Source organism: Muscardinus avellanarius (genome assembly GCF_963383645.1).
Source record: "Muscardinus avellanarius genome assembly, chromosome: 5".
NCBI classification, from domain to species: domain Eukaryota; kingdom Metazoa; phylum Chordata; class Mammalia; order Rodentia; family Gliridae; genus Muscardinus; species Muscardinus avellanarius.
The window spans coordinates 114,664,136-114,684,462 of record NC_137790.1 but is presented as its reverse complement, the minus strand read 5'-3'; the positions used below and the strand labels follow the sequence as shown (position 1 = coordinate 114,684,462).

The window sequence follows — 20,327 nt, the reverse complement described above, 5'->3', positions numbered from 1 at the left end:
GCCTGGAACACCTTTCATCCCTTCTTATTTTATTAATCCTTATTCATCTCTCAAAATCCAGCTCAGGTGTCACTTCCTGCTTCTTCCAGGATGGATTAGGTATCCCATTTTGTTGTACATTTCTATTAGGGTAATTAGCACATTAAATCAGTTCATATTTATCTTCAAAACTAGACCACATGCCTTGGAGGGCAAGGACTGTGTTTTGTTTACCACTGTCTTTCCAGTACTCAGCACAGTGCCTGTTCAACATAGGGCAACAGTTCAGTTACCAAGCATATGCAAGAGGCTGAGCAGGACTGTATATATAGAATATAATATTTACTTTATTCTGTTACTTGAATATCTAAGACAGAAAAATACAGAAGTGCTGTATTAGTCAGAAAATAAAGGTAGTTACAAAAAAAAAAAAACCACATCACACTGAAATAATCGCATATATTAAACTTACCACCACATTCTTCTATAAGATTGGCTATGGTTTCTGCCTCATCTTCAGCCATTTTTAATATATTACTTAATCCATCAAGTACTACTTGCACAACTTGTGCATCTTTTACAGTCAGCAAGTTGCAAAAAGGTGGAATAACATTTTGTTGGATAAGGTAGGCCACCTGAAGAAGAAAACACCATGAAATAATAAATGCAGGCACACTGTATACAAATATATTTTACTAGATAGAACACTTTGACTTTGCAATTTTGAGTATGAACACTGATTTCACCTCTCCCATTCTATTTAAGTCTACATCATTAACCTAACTTGTTTATTTTTCTTGAATTTAGGGGAAAATATTAATAAAAGAATCACTGAACTTCATATATTAACCCTTTCTTTGCTATAAGGAATATTTCCTTAAAAATCCTTTCACAGTTGAGTGTGGTGGTACACACTAGAAATTCCAGTACTTGGGAGGTAGAGACAGGAAGATTGCAGGTTTGAGGACTGCCTCAGCAAGCAGTGAGACTCTCATCAACTTCAAAATAAAAATAAAATAGGGCTAGGAGTATAGCTTGGGGGTAAAATGTAGCTGGGTTCTATCTCAGTACCAAAGAACAAACAAACAACAAGACAAAAAAACCTTTCATACCTTTAAGAGTAAGAGAGTGAAATCAGTTTAGAGGCTGAATGTTATTAAAAAAAAAAAAAAAAAACTACAATGAATGCCAGGTGTGGTGGCACAAGTCTATAATCCCAGTTCTTCTTCTTTTTTTTTTGGTGGTACTGGAGATGGAACCCAGGGGCCTTCTACCTCTGGGCTACACTCCCAGACCTATTATATACATATATATACATATATATACATGTATATATATATGTATACATATATATATATACACCTGGCATTCATTGTAGTTTTTTTTTTTTTTAATAACATTCAGCCTCTAAACTGATTTCACTCTCTTACTCTTAAAGGTATGAAAGGTTTTTTTGTCTTGTTGTTTGTTTGTTCTTTGGTACTGAGATAGAACCCAGCTACATTTTACCCCCAAGCTATACTCCTAGCCCTATTTTATATATATATATATATATATATATATATATATATATATTTTTTTTTTTTTTTGGAAACAGGGTCTCTTAAGCCAGCTGAGGCCGGCTTCAAACCTGTGCGACTCTTCTGTCTCAGCCTCCCAAGCACGTGGATTACAAGCGTGCGCCACCACTCCTGGCTATAATCCCAGTTCTTGAGAGGCCGAGACAGGAAGATCCCAGTTCTAATGACAGTTTTAGCAACTTACCAAGACCTTATTTGAAAAAATAAAATAGGACTAAGGGTATAGCTCAGGGGTAGAATGGCTCAGTACCACAAAACCAAACCAACCAAAAACAAAAAAAAAACTACAATGGGACAATAGGACAGCAACTAGTGGCTCTTTGCTTATAGGTGCAAACCGCAAATGCTTACATGCTTGGTCACCTCTCAGTTCACTAATTTATTCATTTAATAGTATTTTACAATCATTTAAATACGTTATTATCTCCATTCTGCTCAATGTTTTTATACAGAGCATAAGTAAATATCAAGTTCAATGGCTTCTGTATACACATTTATTTATTGTGTGTGTAGTTCTTGGACTTGAACCTAAGGGCATTCTACCTCCAAGACTTACCTCCAGCTCTATTTTTTAAATTTTTATTTTAAAACAAGGTCTTGCTAAGTTGCTGAAGGTGGCTTCAAACCTGTGATTCTCCTGTCTCAGTCTCCCCAATACAAGGATTACAAGTTTGTGCCACTACACCTGAATCTTGTAGTCATATTTAATTTCACCTTTTACCTGCTCTGTGTAACAGATCTAAGCCCTTTAATACTGCTGTTTTTCTCAAAGATGAACATTATGAAGCTTCACTACTTGCCTGATCCTGACAGCACCTTCTCCAATGTGCACCCTAGGCACTTCACATTCCTAATCCTACTTCCTAGTCCCAGCTCACCTGCTTGAGTTTAATTTCTAGTTTTGCTGCTAGTCAATCTGTTGTTTCTAACTAAACTTTTGTTGTTCATTTGCTAGGTCAATCTGTAAGACAGTTTATTTCTGCCATATTAAGCTAAAAAAAAAAATCTATTACAAAACCTAAAATAATCTTGACTATAGGTTCCGTGATGTCACATGGATTAGAAAATTATTGGGTTTGTTTTGTTTTGTTTTTTGGTGGTACTGTGGGTGGAACACAGGGGCTTTTCTACCTCCGGGCTATACTCCCACACCTATTTTATACTTTATTTGGAAACAGGGTCTCATTAAGTTGCTGAGAGTCTCACTAAGTAGCTGAGGCTGGCTTCAAACCTGTCCAATCTTCCTGTCTCAGCCTCCTAAGGCTTTCTATGAAGCATGATTAATAAAGTCAAGATGATACTTTTACATGGAAAAAAAAAATCACAGAATAGGGACTGGAAGTGTAGCTTAATGGCAGAACACATGCTTAACATGTTTGATGCCCTGGATTTAATCCCTTAGCACTCTTACCCAAGGGATCCCCTCACAAATGTTCTCTATTTTTTTTTTTTTTTAATTTCCGGTACTGGTGATGGAACCTAGGGCCATTCTACCTATGAGCTATACCCCAGCTCTATTTTTTTTTTTTTTGGGCAGGTTTGGGGATGGAACTCAGGGGCATTCAACCTTTGAGCTACACCCCCTTCTCTATATTTTATTCTTTATTTTGAAACCCGGTCTCATTGAGTTACGAAGGGCCTCACTAAGTAGCTGAGGCTGTCCGCAAAATGCGATCCTCCAGTCTTAGCCTCCCGAATGCTGGGATTACAAGCATGTGCCACCACACCCAGCTAACAAAATGTTATCTTCCTATTATTTTTATTATGATTTACCTTATGTAAAATCTTATAATTTGTACTATTTTAAAAAAAACTTTCTGAGAAATAAGTAAAAGCTTAACTTACTTGATCTTTTCTTCCACTAATTGTTAAGTTACTTATAGCCCAAGCAGCTTCTTTCTGAGTGCCAAAATCCCCCTGGGGGAAAAAAAACCAGCAAAGCAAATTTCATTATTATATATAATTATAATACACCAATAAAACATTTTTAAAAAGGCAAAAAAAAAGGTTACTTATTGCAATATATTAAAACTAGAAAAATGTTATCTGCAATGACTTTTCTCGGAATGATTTTTCAAGTGCTATTTTTCCAGGTTTCTTTTTAGCTTTGCTATATACATGTATTTATTTACTTATTAAGATATGTCTTGATGGATTCAAAATGGCAACTGCCAGATGCGGCACATCTCAGTAGCTGAAACAAATAAAGTTCAACTACTGAAAAGTCAGCATTTTAATCAATAAAATAAATACAGCTCACCAACCAAAATAGAACCAGGAACTACAGCAGAAGGAATACAGTACTCTGAACGGCGAGATCCACTGCAAAAAAGCCCAAGTCCGTGACAGACCTGCTGCTGATGCGGCCCGGCCACCCGCACCATCATAGGTTGCAGGCCCAAACCGGGAGTGACGGCTCTAATCGACACCAGTGTGGCAGCCCCAAGAAATCCAGAAAAATAATCCAAAAGCTTGAAAGGAGCCACAGGGCTTTCATCTTAAGCGGTGAGTGGCACCCAGCATCATGCTTCACGGACACAGAAGACCCAAAATCCGTGCGCTCACAAGAGGCAGCATCACAGTGAGCCCTCCAGAGACCCAAGCAGGGCAGCCAGGTAACCGCTTGTGTTACACAGTGCTGGCGTGACTTGGTACTGGTGGAAGCCTGCCCAGAGAAGTCACAGGACCCTGTGGGCTAGTCCAGTTAGAAACTCCAGAGACACAGGAAAGGTGCACAAGGTGGGGTACCTGCACAGGGTCACAAGGGGTCGCTCCAAGACTACATGGGAAGCCTTCTGCCCCTGCACGGGTAGGGAAGCGCAGGCCCAAGCCCAGGGTAGAGAGTGCAGAGGCTCAGGGCCTGGACCACAGGCTGGAAAATTAACAGAATCCTGGACTTACACAGAACTCATTAACAATGACACCCAATGCCCTGACACCTAAACATAAAGCTGTCAGAGGAAAGAAAGGGGTGAAAACAAGCAGAGAGTTGGTTCAATAGCTGACAATAGGGTACAGAGCAAATAAGAGACATTGGAATATACTCCAGCATCTACCAGTGGTCAGATATACAGATATTAATTAATACAGGCCCAGCCCTAAACTTATAAATTAGTAGGACTGTTGGGGTTTTTTTCTTTTCTTTGGGTTTTTGTTTTGCTTTGTTGTCTCACACTGTTGCTAGTTCTTTATTTTATTTTTGTTCTTTATTTTTTCTCTTTTTTCTTTTTGTATTTGATGTATAATTGTTAGCATTTTTATCTTGCTTTATTACTTTATTCATGTTTCTTTGCTCCTTCCCCCCATTCCTTTTACAAATTTCCTCACTCTAGCCTATCTACTCTCTTCTCTCAAAACTTTTTTCCCCTTACTGTATCTCCTTGAGTAATTTCATATCTCCATATTTAAAACTCTACTGTAAGCTACAAGAGTCCTACTATCAAACCTTCTCTCATTCTCAACCAGATACAACCTTATTATATGTACATTCTTACTCAACCTAATTATCTCCTCTACCATACCTGACTTCTGTCAATTATCCCAGTTCCTTCCCCATTATCCAATCTTTACCATTGGAAAAATCACTGCTTACATGCTGACACCTCTGAATTTCTACTACTAAGATTGGATCAGACATAATACCCAACAAAGATGCCAAGACATCAGAAAAACAAGCCTGAGAACCTTGAAAATACAAGAACTAGAAACTGAAAAAACAATGTAAATGACAAATACTGACCTACAAGAAATGCAAGATGAAGAATTCCAAATCCTGATCACACAATATGATAAAAGGCGTCAAAGCAGTTGTACAGGAAATGAAAGAGAAAATTGAGACACTAAGAAAGAATGAAAAAGAGGTCTGGAATAAAATGAAAGAGTCAATAAGTGAAATGACAGCAACAGAAAGAAATTCTGGAAGATTAGATGAAATGAAAAATAGATTATCACTATTAGAAGACAGTTGATTCAAAACTGAAAGCACATCCAAAAGCATACAGAAGTCATTACAGCAACAAAACCTAAACATCCAACAACTATGTGACAATATGCAATGTCCTAATTTACGGATAAAAGGCACTGAAGAAGGGATAAAGGTGCAGACCAACTGCATTTGTAATCTCTTCAGAGAAATAATTTTAGAGAATTTTCCAAACATGGAAAGAGACTTGGACTTACACGTTCAGGAGACATACATAACACCATTAAGACAAGATCTAAGAAGGACCTTTTCACGCCATGTAATAATCAAAATGACCAACACAGAGGCCAAGGGAAGAATCTTAAAAGCAGTGAGAACAAAAGAACGGGTGACATATAGTGGCAAAACAATAAAAATCATCCCAGACTAAACAACCCAAGTCATGAATGCCAAGAGAGACTGGTATGATGTGATTCAGACCCTGGAAGAAGAAAACTTCCAACCCAAACTGCTATATCCAGCAAAATTATTATTCAAAATTGATAGAGAAAGCTGGACGTGGTGGAGCAGTCTTGTAATCCCAGAGTGTGGGAGGCTGAGACAGGAGGATTGCTCAGGTTCAAGGCAAGCCTTAGCTACTTAGTGAGACCCTCAGCAAGTTAGTGAGACCCTGTTTCCAAATAAAATATAAAAGTAGGTCTGGGAGTATAGCCCGGAGGCAGAAAGTGCCTGGGTTCCACCCCCAGTACCCCCACCCACACAAAAATTGATGGAGAAACAAAAGTGTTTCAAGATAAGCAGAATCTCAAAAAAAAATCCATGAATTCAAAGCCAACAAGCTGGGCATGGTGGTGCATTCTCACAATCCCAGTACTTGGGAGGTTGAGCCAGGAGGATAACACAGGTTTGAAGCCAGGCTCAGCTACTTAGTGAAGCTCTTAGCAACTTAGTGAGACTTTTCACTTTCAGCCCTCTCACATCACTAGATCGATCGTCAAGGCAAAACATGAGTAAAGACTCTTCAGATGTTAAGAAAACTATAAACCAATCGACCTAATAGACATATACAGAATATTTCAACCAGGAACAGCAAAATACACATTCAGAAACAGCAAAATACACAATCTTCTCAGCAGTCCATGGAACCTTCTCCAAAAGAGATCACATCCTGGGCCCCAAAGCAAGCACAGTAAATTCAAATGATGTAATATAATTCCTGCATCTTTTCAGACCATAATGGAATGAAAGTAGAAATCAACAACAGGAAACCCAAAAGAAACTATTTAAATAAATAGAGACTGAATGATACACTACTGAATGACCAATGGGTAAGATTAGAAATAAGGGGAGAAATAAAGAAATTTCTGGAATTAAATGAAAATAGAGACACAACTTAGCAAAATCTATGGGACACTGAAGGCAGTGTTAAGAGGAAAGTTTATAAGCCGGGCGTGGTGGTGCACACTTGTAATTGCAGCATTCCGGAGGCTGAGACTGCAGGATCGCGGTTTGCAGACAGCCTCAGCTACTTAGTGAGGCCCTCTGCAACTTAGTGAGACCCTGTTTCAAAAGAAAGAAAGAAAAAAAAAAAGGGCAGGGGGTGTAGCTCGGAGGTAGAATGCCCCTGGGTTCCACCCTCAGACCCGAAGGGGGTTGGGGGGAGGAAAGTTTATAGCATTTGAGTGCTCACATACGAAGAACAGAGTGTCGCTAAGTAAACAACCTAATGACACATCTCAAGGACCTAGAAAGAATGCAACAGTCTAATCTCAAAGCTAGCAGAAGGCAGGAAATATTAAAATCAGAGCAGAAATAAATGAAATAGAGAACAATAACAACAACCAAAAAAAACAATGCAAAGAGTCTAAAAAACAAAAAGCTGGTTCTTTGAAATGATTAATAAGATTGACAAACCCCTGGCCAACCTAACCAAAAGAGAGAAACAACTTAAACTATTAATATTAGAAATGAAAAAGGAGAACCAGGCGTGGTGGCGCATGCTTATAATCCCCGCGCTTGGGAGGCAGAGACAGGAGGATCGCGCAGGTTCGAAGCTAGCAGCGCTGGTTTAAGAGACCCTGTTTCCAAATAAAAAGTATAAAATAGGTCTGGGAGTGTAGCCCGGAGGTAGAAGGGCTTCCAGGAACTCCAGTACCACCAAAAGAAAAAAAAAAAAAGAGAGAAATGAAAAAGGAGACATCACCACAGACAGTGGGGACATTCAAATGATTATCAGAAACTATTTTGAAAATTTATACTCCAATAGACTGGAAAACATGGAAGAAATCGATAGATTTCTAAGCACATATAACCTACCTAAACTGAACCAAGAGGACATAGCAAGCCTAAATCAACCAACAGCAAGCAAAGAAATAGAGACAGCAATAAAAATTGTGCCATCAAAGGAAAGCCCAGGCCCTGATTGGTTTCTAGCTTAATTCTACAAAACCTTCAGTGAAGAACTGATCCCAGTACTTCACAACTTGTCCCGGGAAATTAAAAGAGATGAATTTCTCCCAAATTCCTTCTACGAGGCCATTTATCACATTAATCCCCAAACCAAATAAAGATACCTCAAGAGAGGAAAATTGCAGATCAATATCCTTGATGAACATAGATGCAAAAATTCTAAACAAAATACTAGCTATACGCAATCAAAACCATATCAAGAGAATTGTACACCACAACCAAGTTGGTTTCATCCCAGAAAAACAAGGCTGATTCAACATATGCAAATCAATACACATTATTCACCACATAAATAGAACTGAGAAAAACCACATGATGATATCAATAGATGCTGAAAAAGCATTTGATAAAATCCAACAACCATTCATGTTAAAAAAAAAAACACACTGCAGAATACTGGAATAGAAGAATGTATTTCAACATCATTAAGGCAATATATAATAAACCCAAAGCCAACATCATATTGAATGAGGAAAAAACTGCAAGAATTTCTCCTAATATCAGGAACAAGACAAGGATGCCCACTATCATCACTCCATTTCAATACAGTCTTCAAGACTCTTGCCACAGCAATAAGACAAGAGAAGGAAATCAAAGGAATTCAAATAGAAAGAAAGGAATTAAACATATCCTTATTTGCAGATGACATATCCTTTATCTAGAAGACCCAAAGAACTCAACTAAAGAGTACTGAGCTGATTAACCAATTCAGCAAAGTTGCAGGATACAAAATCAATCTTAAGAAATCACTTGCTTTTCTTTATGCCAACAACAAATTCACAATGAAAGAAATAAACAATTCCATTCACTATAACCTCAAAACCAAGAAAATATTCAAGAATAAACCTAACCAAAGGTGTAAAAGACCTCTACAATGAAAACTACAAAACATTAACAAAAGAAACTGAAGACGACATTGGAAGATAAAAAGATCTCCCTTGCTCATGAATAGGCAGAATAAATATCATCAAAATGGCCATTCTGCCAAAAGTGATCTATAGATTTAATGCAATTCCTATTAAAATACCAACGACATTCTTCATAGATGTAGAAAAATCAGCATGAGAAAAATCAGCCATGGATCTTGTATGGAGAAAGACCCAGAATAAACAAAGCAATCCAAACAAAGGGGGCAAACTCATATGCTGAAGAAAAGACAGCCTTTTCAACAAATGGTGCTGGGAGAACTGACTATCAATTTGTAAAGAGATAAAACTAAATCCTTACCTCTCACTGTGTACAGGAAGCTGGATCAAAGACTTAGAAATTAGACCACAGACTGCAAAGTCATTAGAGGAGGGCATAGGCTCAACACTCCAACATATAGGCACAGGCAGTAACTTTCTCAACCAGACCTCCAAAGCGCAGGAAATTAAAGCAAGAATTAACAAGTGGGATAGCATCAAAGTAAAAAAAGTTTCTTTTCATCCAAGGAAACCATCAAGAACCTAAAGAGAAAGCCTACAGAATGGGAGAAGATCTTTACCATCCACCACTCTGATAGAGGGCTAATATCCAGAATATACAAAGAGCTCAAAAGAATCTACACTAGCAAAGCAAATAACCCAATCAAGAAATGGGCAAATAAGCCAGGCGTGGTGGCACACGCTTGTAATCCCCGTGCTTGGGAGGCAGAGACAGGAGGATCACGCAGGTTCGAAGCCAGCCGCACTGGCTTAAGAGAACCTGTTTCCAAATAAAAAAAGTATAAAATAGGTCTGGGAGTGTAGCCTGGAGGTAGAAGGGTTTCCAGGAACCCCAGCACCCCCCCCCCAAAAAAAAGGCAAGTGAACTGAATAGACCCTTCACAAAAGAAGAGAGAAAAATGGCCAATAGACACATGAAAAAATGTAAATTAAGATTCCATCTAACCCTAATTATAAGATTCCACCTAACCCTAATTAGAGTGGCAAGCATAAAGAAATCAAGTAACAAAAAATGCTGGTGAGGACATGGGGGAAGAGGAACTCTTTTATACTGTTGTTGGGAGTGCACACTAGTTCAGCCGCTATGGAGATCAGTGTGGAGATACTTAGAAAACTGGGAATAGATCCACCATATAATTCAGCTATACCACTCCTGGGTATTTGTCCAAAGGGATTAAATTCAGAGAACTACAGTATCATATGCATACCCATGTTTATAGCAGCACAATTTGTAACAGCCAAAATATGGAACTAACCTAGGTCTCCATCAACAGATGAATGGATTGCAAAATTATGAGAAATACACACAATGGAATTCTACTCAGCTATAAATAAGAAAAAGAATCACATTATTTGCAACAAGATGGAAAGACCTGGAGAATATTGTTAAGTGAGATCAGCCAAGCACAGAAAGAGAAGGGACATATGTTCTCTCTAACAGGCCCAAAGTAGGGACTATTAGGAATACCAGAGGGACTCCAGATAATGGAGGGGAAACCTCAGCAAAGCTAAAATGAAAGGATAGGAGAGGAAGAAGGCTGAGGTTGATTAATGGAGGAGCTATATCCAAATATGTGTAAAAGTATGAATGTAGCATGGTTAACCTCGACACTCATTGTTGGGAAGGAGGAAGGGGAAGTGGGGATGGCACCAAGCACAGTCTGAATGTATGCTATTTTTAATGTCCCACATAAAAATAAAAAATAAACAAATAAAAAAAGATAAACCTCGAACTGCATCATATGTACCCTAAGCAAGTAGAAAAATCCTTCTTATAAACTCTCCTGCACACAAACTGACTTGATATTAGCATTCAATAGTATCAAATTAAAAGGAGTTAACAATAAAGTGAAATAAATTTTGGAAAAAAGTTTTACTACAAGACTAAAAAAACATTTTAAAATAATTTAAAGGGTATAAATGTTAGTAATATAATCTTTTAAAACTTACCAAGAATATAATTAAAATGAAAACTATGTTATGTATCTCACTATATTTGCACAATAGTCAAAAAGTAAATCAGGAGCAAGAAGGACTTTATTTAGATTTTCCCAACCAAAAGAACTTAGCTCATGCTTCAAAATTAGCATCACTGGGGACAGTGCAAGCTGAGAATGGTCTCTGAGAGCCAGTGTGGGGAGCAGTAGCTTCTGATCCTGAAGCTACCAGCATTATAGGACTAGAAGAGAAGAGGACTTTTTCTTTTGGTACTGGGGACTAAGCCCAGGGGTGTTCTATGTCTGAGCTATAACTTCAATTCCCCCCCCCACCCTTTTTTGTCAACTTTGAAACAGGGTCTTACTAAGTTGCTGAGGGTGGCCTCCAACTTGTGATCCTCCTTTCTCAGCCTTCCAAGTACTGGGATTACAGGTATGTGCCAGGCCTTTTCATTACTGCTGGGAATCACCTTTGTTGGGCCAGCTGGCGCAGGCAAGCCTTTCCACCAGTGCAGCATAGCACTGGAATCAGAAGCAGTAAGACCTACACTGGGAGGATTGCTTCCTAGAGCTAGGACAGGAAGCAGTGGCTGTAGCATGTGTCTGTCCTTCAGGCATCCCCAATAACACAGCCAAAGGAATCAGCCCCTGCAGACCACGCCACAAACTACTGCAGGGATCCCCACTGGCTTGGCCTAGCAAGAGGTGCAATCAGTGTCAGCAGTCTGGCTTAGGGCAGGGCGCTTCTCTCAAATCTGGCATGAGGAGCAGCACTGGTAGCAGCGAGGTCCTGCTGAGTGAAAAAACCAAAGTAAACTTGTGGGTACCTAAGGCAGACTCTCCCACCAGCACTTCCCAGTTCCTTTGCAGAGTCAACAGCAGCAGTAGCAGCTACTGTGAGAACTCCCACTGTCTGTGGGAAAGAAGAGAATCCTCACGTCTCCTCCATGGAGTGCCCCAGCACCCCCCGTAGGGACAGCACCAGACCCATGGTGCCAGTGACCAGTAACTGCTGGCAGTCATTCCCCAGAAGAACAGCCTAGCCCCCCCATAAACCCAGAACATCAGCTCAGAACCAAGATATAAGGGTGAAGGGTGACAACTTAGTATACAGAGAGCCTGAGGGCCACTGTACCAAGGGGATCCAACTCCACTATAGAAACAAACATGGTGGGCGCCAAATGGGTGCAAGCAGGGTCCACCACGTAGAGTGAGGAGACTTCAGGGCTTCTCATTACTCCCCTCCCCAGAGCAGCAGAGCCCACAGTAAGCACAAGCCAGATCACAGTGTCTGCACAACACAGGAATAGGATTTTTCTCTCCCCTCTGAATAGAACATCAGCAAAGCTCCCTGGTGCGTGGAAGGATCCAAAAATCTTAAACTGAACCAGAAAGGAGTTGAAAAAAAGATTGAAATAATCTCAACTTGACCTAAGATCCATCTATCCATCTTGCTAAAGGACAAAGGAAACAGAGGATACCATTAAGATCTGAAGATTCCTGCTCTTTAAGCTTCACTAATAATAAGACCAAAATTCCCCTTTCAAAGTGAATTTGTTGTTTTGGGGTTTCTTTGGTTCTTTTGCCCCCCCCCTTTTGGTGTGGTACTGGGGGTTGAACCCAGGGGCTTTTCTACCTCCGGGCTATACTCCAAGACCTATTTTATAGCTTATTTGGAAACAGGGTACACTAAGTTGCTAAGAGCCTAAGTAGCTGAGGCTGGCTTCAAACCTGTGTGATCCTCCTGTCCCAAGCCTCCCAATCTTGGGGATTACAAGCGTGCTCCACCACGTCTGGCTACCATTTTGTTTTTATTGTTTCTGACAGGTTGGGTCCCGCAGGGCGGGACCTTAGAAAAGGAGGAGACTGCTGGGCAATATCACGACAGGGGCGGAGTTTCCACGCGTAACTCCGCCCACAAGACATAAACTTTAAAAGGAAGGGCATTTCCCTTCCAGCCTCGGAGGTCATCGGGAGCGGTCCAGCTCCTATCCCCGGGGTAGACCGCATTAAAATTCTTTTTCTTCTTGGTGCATCGGTCTCTCTCGTCTTTTTTATCGCGCCTAAAAACCTAACAGTTTCTATATCATGATTGTGGTTTTAGTACTCTCCCCCCCCTTTTTGCCTTTATTTTGTTTGGTTTTGTTTCATTATGATGTCATCATAGTCATTGTTGCTTTTGCAAACTGATTTTTCTCTCTTTTGGACTGTTGCTGTTTTCCCTACCTTTCTCTTATTTTACAAAATAGTAGTGTCCATGTGGACATAAATATTCAAACCTAGAGTGAGAACTTTGAATTCCAAAGGCACTGAGAAAAATATATACTCCACTCCTTGTTGCTATATAAACACCTACTAAGCCAGAAGCTAATCCACCAAATCCCACCCATTCACCTCCAGTATGCCAACAGGGAGAACTATGACAAGAAACTCAATTGCCCACAATTCGAATAAGGAAATTCAAATAAAGTGGGAGTTCTAGACAGCATTCCCAATATCAACAAAACAGTCAAACTGAGGAAAGACTACCTTCTTGAATAAACAAAAATTCTTGCCCAGCCCAAATGAGAGAGGAGATGACAGGTGAAGAGGACACTGACAAATCTCTGTGACAGGACTTATACTCACTTAAAGAAGTAGTAAGGTCTGAGTTTAAATATCCAATTATAAGAAGCAGATGCTCAGAGACTAATTCTTTCCCCACAGAATTCACTGGCAAATAGAAAGCAGGAATGACCTACACAAAAGCCTACTAAGATTACAATAAATCCTCACAACCCCACAATAATGAAATCAGAAGGGCAGAAGATGCCAGATAGAAAATTCAGAACTTTGATTTTCTGGGTGTGTGTGCATGTTACTGGGGATTGAAGCCAGGAGGCATTCTATATCCAAGCTACACTCCCAGCTCTATTTATTTTTTATAGTATTAGGGATTGAACCCTGGGGAATTCTACCTCTGAGGTACACCCCCAGCCATATTTAATTTTTTTTAGTTTAAAACAGAATCTCACACTAGGTTGCTGGGAGCCTCACTACATTGTCGAGGCTGTCCTCAAACCTATGATCCTCCAGTCTCAGGCTCCCAAATACTTTATAAGTGTGGACTACCATGCCTGGCTCCCAGCTCTATTTTTTAATTTTAATGTTAAAATAGGATCTTGCTAGCTTGATTAGAATACCTCTACTTGCTGAGGCTGTCCTCAAACCTGTGATCCTCTTGTCTCAGTGTCTGAAGTACTAGGATTACAGGAGTACATCACCACACCCAGCTAGAATTTTGATTTTTCATATGATAAGAGATCTTAAGGATAAATCAAAGAGAATATTCAGGATAAAAAAGACCAAGTCTGACAAAGAGCCAGAGGTTTCTAAGCAGAAGAAATATTTCTTAGAGCCAAGTATGGTTGTATGCACACCTGTAGTCCCAGTACTTGGGAGGCTGAGACAGGAGTACTGCAGGATCAAGGCCAGCCTCAGCAATTTAGTGAGACCTGATTTCAAAATAAAAAATAAAATAGGGCCAAGGGTATAGTTTAGAGGTAAAATGTCCAGCACAACAAAAACAAAAAGAAATGTTTCCTGTATATAAAAACTGCGGAGTTCAAAAGTTTTAACATTAATACTAATTATCACTGCATTAGTATTCATGCCACTTATAGGTTCTAATAAAAAATAGATATTCTTTTTAGATACACACACGATAATTTACTTACCTTATCCAAAAGGTGTATTATCATTGGTACAAGGCTGGCATCAATTACTGCCTGAACCTGCTGCTGATTTCCTGCAGTGATGTTAGAGAGGAACCATACTGCTTCCTGTAGAACAAGAGCCATTTAATATTTTTCATCAAAAAGATAAAATTTGTACCTGAACTAAAAATAAAAACATTCACTGCAGTATCAAAATGATTTTATTATTGAATGAGTTCCATAACAAAATCAATTCTATAGTCGTCATATATTTTTTTTTTGGACAAATTGCTAGTGGCCCCTAATTCAAGCCACAATGAACTAATCCTTCCAAAGGATGCTTAAAAAATGCTTACAAAGTCAAACTCCCAAACAGTATGACCCAGAAGTTTACCTGAACAAACACCAAGGAACTGTTGAGCTGTGATACAAATCCAAATTCTAAAAATGTTGTAAATGAGATTAAGTGCCCTTTTCTCACATAATGCACATGCATTAATGTTTATTCTACCCTAATTAGGAATCCAAGCCAAAGTAAATGAATTTCAATTATTCACGACAATGAGATATCAAAAATGAAACTGGGGGTGGTGTAACTTGCCACGACCCCACTTTCCTTGGTGTCTGAGTGCACGACTAACGTGGCATGTCTCAAGGAGAAGCCCTGAGGGAGAGTTGTTTCTGGCCAAAGTACTCCATGCTCTTAGATATAAGCTATTATTCTTTTTATAATGATTCTATACTAATGGCTCCTATGATGTAAAACGAGATCCCAAGAATCAGGACTGTGGGAGAAGTTGAGTCCGTGAAAGATAAATTTTCTAGTAAAATGTCTGAGCCCTCAGACTTTCTCTACCTTACTCTAAGTTGTAATCTAGGTGCTGTGAAAGAAATTAGGTAGGGGAGGGGATGCGAAGTTCCTCCCTATCTTTGACCTTCATTCTAATCCTTACAATAGAGCTGAGGGCTAGGAGGAATCTTGACCTTTGTACCTAGTAATAGCACTGCCTGGACACAGGGCAATACCACCTGGTTAAAATAGTTATGACAGAACAAAAGACAGATATAATAAAAACTTCATGGTGTTTTTTGGGCCCTGTCTGCTAAAATATATTTTAAGTGTTTAATAGGGTGAAGCGTTCAGACAGCAGATGGTATTGCAAAATCCGGTAGACATTCATCGAAATCCTCTAAATCATCATAAATGTACATGACAAAGATTTCCCTACGCCAACTACATGTATGAAAGCTGGAATCTCCGACTTCGTCCCCATTCAGCTCAAAGGAGGTTGCTAGATAGAGAAGAACATTGGACTAAGCCCTAGGAATAAAAGGTTCCCGAAAGGGTTAAAGAAACTCTTAAAAACTGAATTCTTCAAGTGATTTTGGGTGTGACTTTTATTCTTCTGGAATTTGCCCACTAAAAGCCTCTGCAGCTGCAAGGCCAAGGCAAGGCCAAAGGGGCTGACTTAAAGCACAAGACCCACCTGCAGGGTCATGGGACTGATTTCAATCACAAAGACCTGTGATGTCACAGGCCTTACTTTTGTCTTGTTTAGGGTTGGTGATTTACATGTATATTTCACTATTGTTTTTTGGTGTTTACACTTTTCTACTAGGGAATCACTGGGAAATAGGGAAATATAAAAAATCTTGTGTCTAAAATAAAGTGGTCAGTTGCATGTGAGAGGAGGCAATTGTCTGTGTCAGTCATTTCAGATTTTTCCCCAGAGAGGAATCTCCACTTTTAGCGTCTTAAACAGAAACTTGAAGGAGTTTATTTCACAAAAAGGGAAAAATCGCTGCAGATAAGTGGCTGCAGAACCACAACCAAAGCCTTTGCCCACCTTTCGAGAAATCAGTCCCAAAGGGTCCCGACACCCTGACAGAGTCCCTAGTGCCCAGCTGAGCTGGTCAGTAGCAGTAACTATCTTCTGTATTTCTATCTTTTTAATAGACTTCTTTAAATCTTAAAAACAAAACAAAACAAAAAAAAAACAAAAAAACTAAACTAAAACTGAAGTCAAGCATGGTGGTGCACGCCTATAATCCCAGTACTTGGGAGGCTTATTAGGACAGAACAATCGTAGTTTCAAGAACAGACTCAGTAATTTAGTGACACCCTGTTCCAAAATGAAAAATAAAAAGGCTGGGAGTATTGCTCAGAGGTAGAATGCCTCTGGTTTCAACCTTCAGTACCAAAACAAAACCCCCAAAATCAAAACAAAAACACTCAAATAAAATACAGCCAGGCACAGTGGCACATGCCTGTAATCTCAATTCTTAAGAGGCTGAGAAAGGAAGATAGGAAGTTTGAAACCAGCACATCACACCTTTAGGAAAACCCTGTTGGGTATTTTTTTGGGGAGGGGGTGGTACTGAGCATTGAACTCAAAGCATTTTACCACCAAAATATACCCCCAGTCCCTTTGTTTGTTTATTTTTTTGGTGGTATTGGAGATGGAACCCAGGGGCCTTAGCAATTTAGTGAGATCTAGACCCTGCTTCAAAATTCTACCTCTAAGCTACACTCCTAGCCTTAATTTTTTTTTTATTCTTTATTTTTTTCTTTCAGGTCTGGGGATGGAATCCAGGGGAATTTGACTTCAGAGCTATAACCCCTACCCTATTTTTTATTCTTTGTTTTGAAACAAGGTCTCACTAAGTTATGGAGTACCTCACTAAGTACCTGAGGCTGTCTGTGAACCACAATCCTCCCGTCTCAGCCTCCCAAATGCTGGGGTTACAAGCATGCACCACCACCCCAGCTTATTCTTTATTTTGAAACAAGGTTGCACTAAATTGCAAAGAGCCTCACTAAGTAGCTGAGTCTGTCCATGAACAGCAATCCTCCAGTCTCAGCCACCTGAATGCTGGGATTACAAGTGTGTGCCACCACACACGGCTCCTTTGATTTTGAAACAGGGTCTAGATCTCACTAAATTGCTAAGGCTATTCTCAAACCTGCAATCCTCCTGTCTCAGTCTCCCAAGTGCTGGGATTACAGTATGCACTACCCAGACTGGCTGGAAACTTGCTTCAAAATTAAAAGGGCTGGGGTGTAGCCTGGGCTCAACCTCTAACACCACCACCTAAATACACAAATAAATTTATTTTAAAAAGAGGAAGGAAGAAAGGAAGGGAGGTAGGTGAATGGGTTGGTTGGTATGCTTTTTTTTTCTTTTTTTTTCTTTTTTTTTTTTTTAAAGTGGTACTGTGGATAGAATACAGCAGTATTTTGACCTCCAGCCCTTAATAAAAAGTTTTTGTTTTGAGCTGTGGATGGTGGCGCACAATCTGTAATCCTAGTACATGGGAGGCTAACACAGGAGGATGGCAGGTTTGCAGGCAACTTCAGCAACCTTGTGAGGCCCTCTATAACACAGTGAGACCCTTCAAAATAAAAAATAAAACAGAGCTGGGTGGTCAAGTTATGAATTATAATGCCTCTGTATTTAATCCCAAGTAACGCAACAAAAAAAAATTATTTTTAAACATTCTGATGGTTAAGCCGGGCATGGTGGCACACGCTTGTAATCCCAGTGCTTGGGAGGCTGAGACAGAAAGATCATGCAGGTTCAAAGCCAGCCTCAGCAGCTTAGTGAGGCTCTCAACAACTTAGTGAGACCCTGTTTCCAAATAAAATATAAAGGCCCCTGGGTTCCACCCCAGTACTAAAAAAGAAAACAAAACAAAGAATCAAACAAACATTTTGATGGTTACTGAGGGTCTTGTTGTTGAGACTGGCCTCATATCTGTGATCCTTTCTCAACCTCCTAAGTACTGAGATTGCAGATGTGCACCACCACACCTGATTAGTACACTTTTTTTATAACGGTCTTTCCTTTTTTCCCATCCCCTTTCTCCCTCCCTCCTTTCTTCTTCATAGCAGGGTCTGGAGGTGGTAGAGGGGCACTCTGTTACAGAGCTACATCCTCAACCCTTTTAGGTTTTATTGTTTTTGCTATGGGGAACTGGGGATTGAACCTAGGGGTATTCTACCTCTGAGCTATAATCCCCAGCCCTATTTTCTGCTTTTTATTTTGAAACAGGTTCTCACTAAGTTGTAGAGGGCTTACTATGTCCGGGCTGATTCTTGAACATGAGATCCTCCTGTCTTAGCCTCCCAAGCACTGGGATTATAGATATGTGCTCTCTCACCGAGCTTCCTAAACTTTTTTGGTTTTTTTTTTCGGTACTGGGGATTGAATCTAGGGGCATCCTACCTCCAAACTACACCACCAGTCCTATTTTTATTCTTTTAAATAGGGTCTGTATTAGTTTGGTGTGATGGTGCGCACACTTGTGATCCCAGTGGTTGGGAGGCTGAGACAGGAGGATTGCAAGTTTGTGGCCAGCCTCACCTACTTAGTGAGGACCTCTGCAATTAGTGAGACCCTGTTTCAAAAATAAACCCTTACTAAGTAGCTGGGGCTGGCCATGAGCCTGTGACCCTATCTCAGCCTCCCAAGGACTGGGTTCACAATTGCGTGCCACCTCTCTCTTAAGAGCTAAAGAACCATCAGATGCTTGATTTCTTACTGATCTACTTAATGTTCTTGCAATGTTACCCTTTACACCAGAATGGTGCTATGCTTTTGCAAAGATAGAGGTGCCAAATGTTTCCCAAATTTCAAAGATAATAAGCACATTACTAAAACCATAGTTAGCATGAAATAAAGCAAAACATCTATCTAATGGGTTATATAGGATATTATTAGCATTTACTAAACTTTTGTTAAATTTAGCAATTTACTAAAATGCAAAGTTTTCTCTCTTTCAAATACTTGGTAAAGTTTACACTAAAAGATATTAGCATTGGCTAGTATACACTAGGCTCTTTTGGATCAGATCACAGGACCATGTTTAATGAACCTGTTAGAGATTTTAGGGTGCTGGGCTAGTAGGTGAGCTGTTCTTGGGTTATAATCATCAGCAGTGTTGTAATCAACAACCCATGTTATTTCTACAACAGCCTCAGATGCACTCCAATATCAGCATCACCATTCAGTGCCCCCCTTTCCATAGCCACCACCACCATACACACAAACACACACACACACACACACACACACAATTATCTAAAAATTATTAAACTAGAATTACTTAACATATTAAAAATTACCAGTCACGCACATTCAACACCCAAGTATCTCTATTTCATCATTTCCAAAAGAGCCAAAAAAGCACCACCTTCCAGATGAGAGTGCACCACAGTAGTGGAGCACATGCCTAGTGTACACAAAGTCCTAGGTTCAAATCTTATCATGAGTGGGGACACAGACAATGACAACTTTTAATTGAAAATCATTTCCTATGCTATAAAGAAGTATTTTATTTTCTCTTAATATCTAAATGATAGTGTATACTAGCTAATATTACAGATACTTTGGGGACCCTAATCCTACAAATAAAAATGACTACTTTATGTGCTATTTATTAAATAGTACCTAAAAATACTTACTTTATTAATTTTCTCTTTGGGATGTGTCAGGAGTGCTGGGAAGTGTGAAAGAGCATCACAGTTCAAAACTACTTGTGTTTGCTCATCAGTTCCAGTAACAATGTTGCCCACAGCTCGAAGTGCAGCAGTCTAAAATGTAAAAATATAAAATATATGAAGAACTCCTGATTAACTAGGTATATTAGGCAGCTTATGAAAGACAAGATACACTAATTCTTGCATTCTTTCATTCCAACTAATCTATTGTTTTTGAGCCATTACTTTCCACCAGGAATCGATCTAGGAACAGAAATGTAAAGAGGAAAGATAAATTCTAGATCCCGTGTAGCTTAAATTATTCTAAGAGAGTCAAAAA

At 39.5% G+C, this 20,327-nt stretch overlaps 1 protein-coding gene across 1 annotated transcript in view; it reads right to left on the bottom strand.

Annotated features, from left to right (window-relative positions):
* Positions 1–20,327, bottom strand: part of KPNA4 (karyopherin subunit alpha 4) — a gene marked incomplete at its 5' end in the record, with an annotated part of 65,375 nt that overhangs the window by 7,041 nt on the left and 38,007 nt on the right. The window contains 4 exons of the mRNA XM_080695842.1: positions 452–614; positions 3,405–3,476; positions 14,530–14,634; positions 19,973–20,101. Of these exons, the coding sequence (XP_080551968.1) occupies positions 452–614; positions 3,405–3,476; positions 14,530–14,634; positions 19,973–20,101 (469 nt within the window). The remainder of the gene's footprint in view (positions 1–451; positions 615–3,404; positions 3,477–14,529; positions 14,635–19,972; positions 20,102–20,327) is intronic.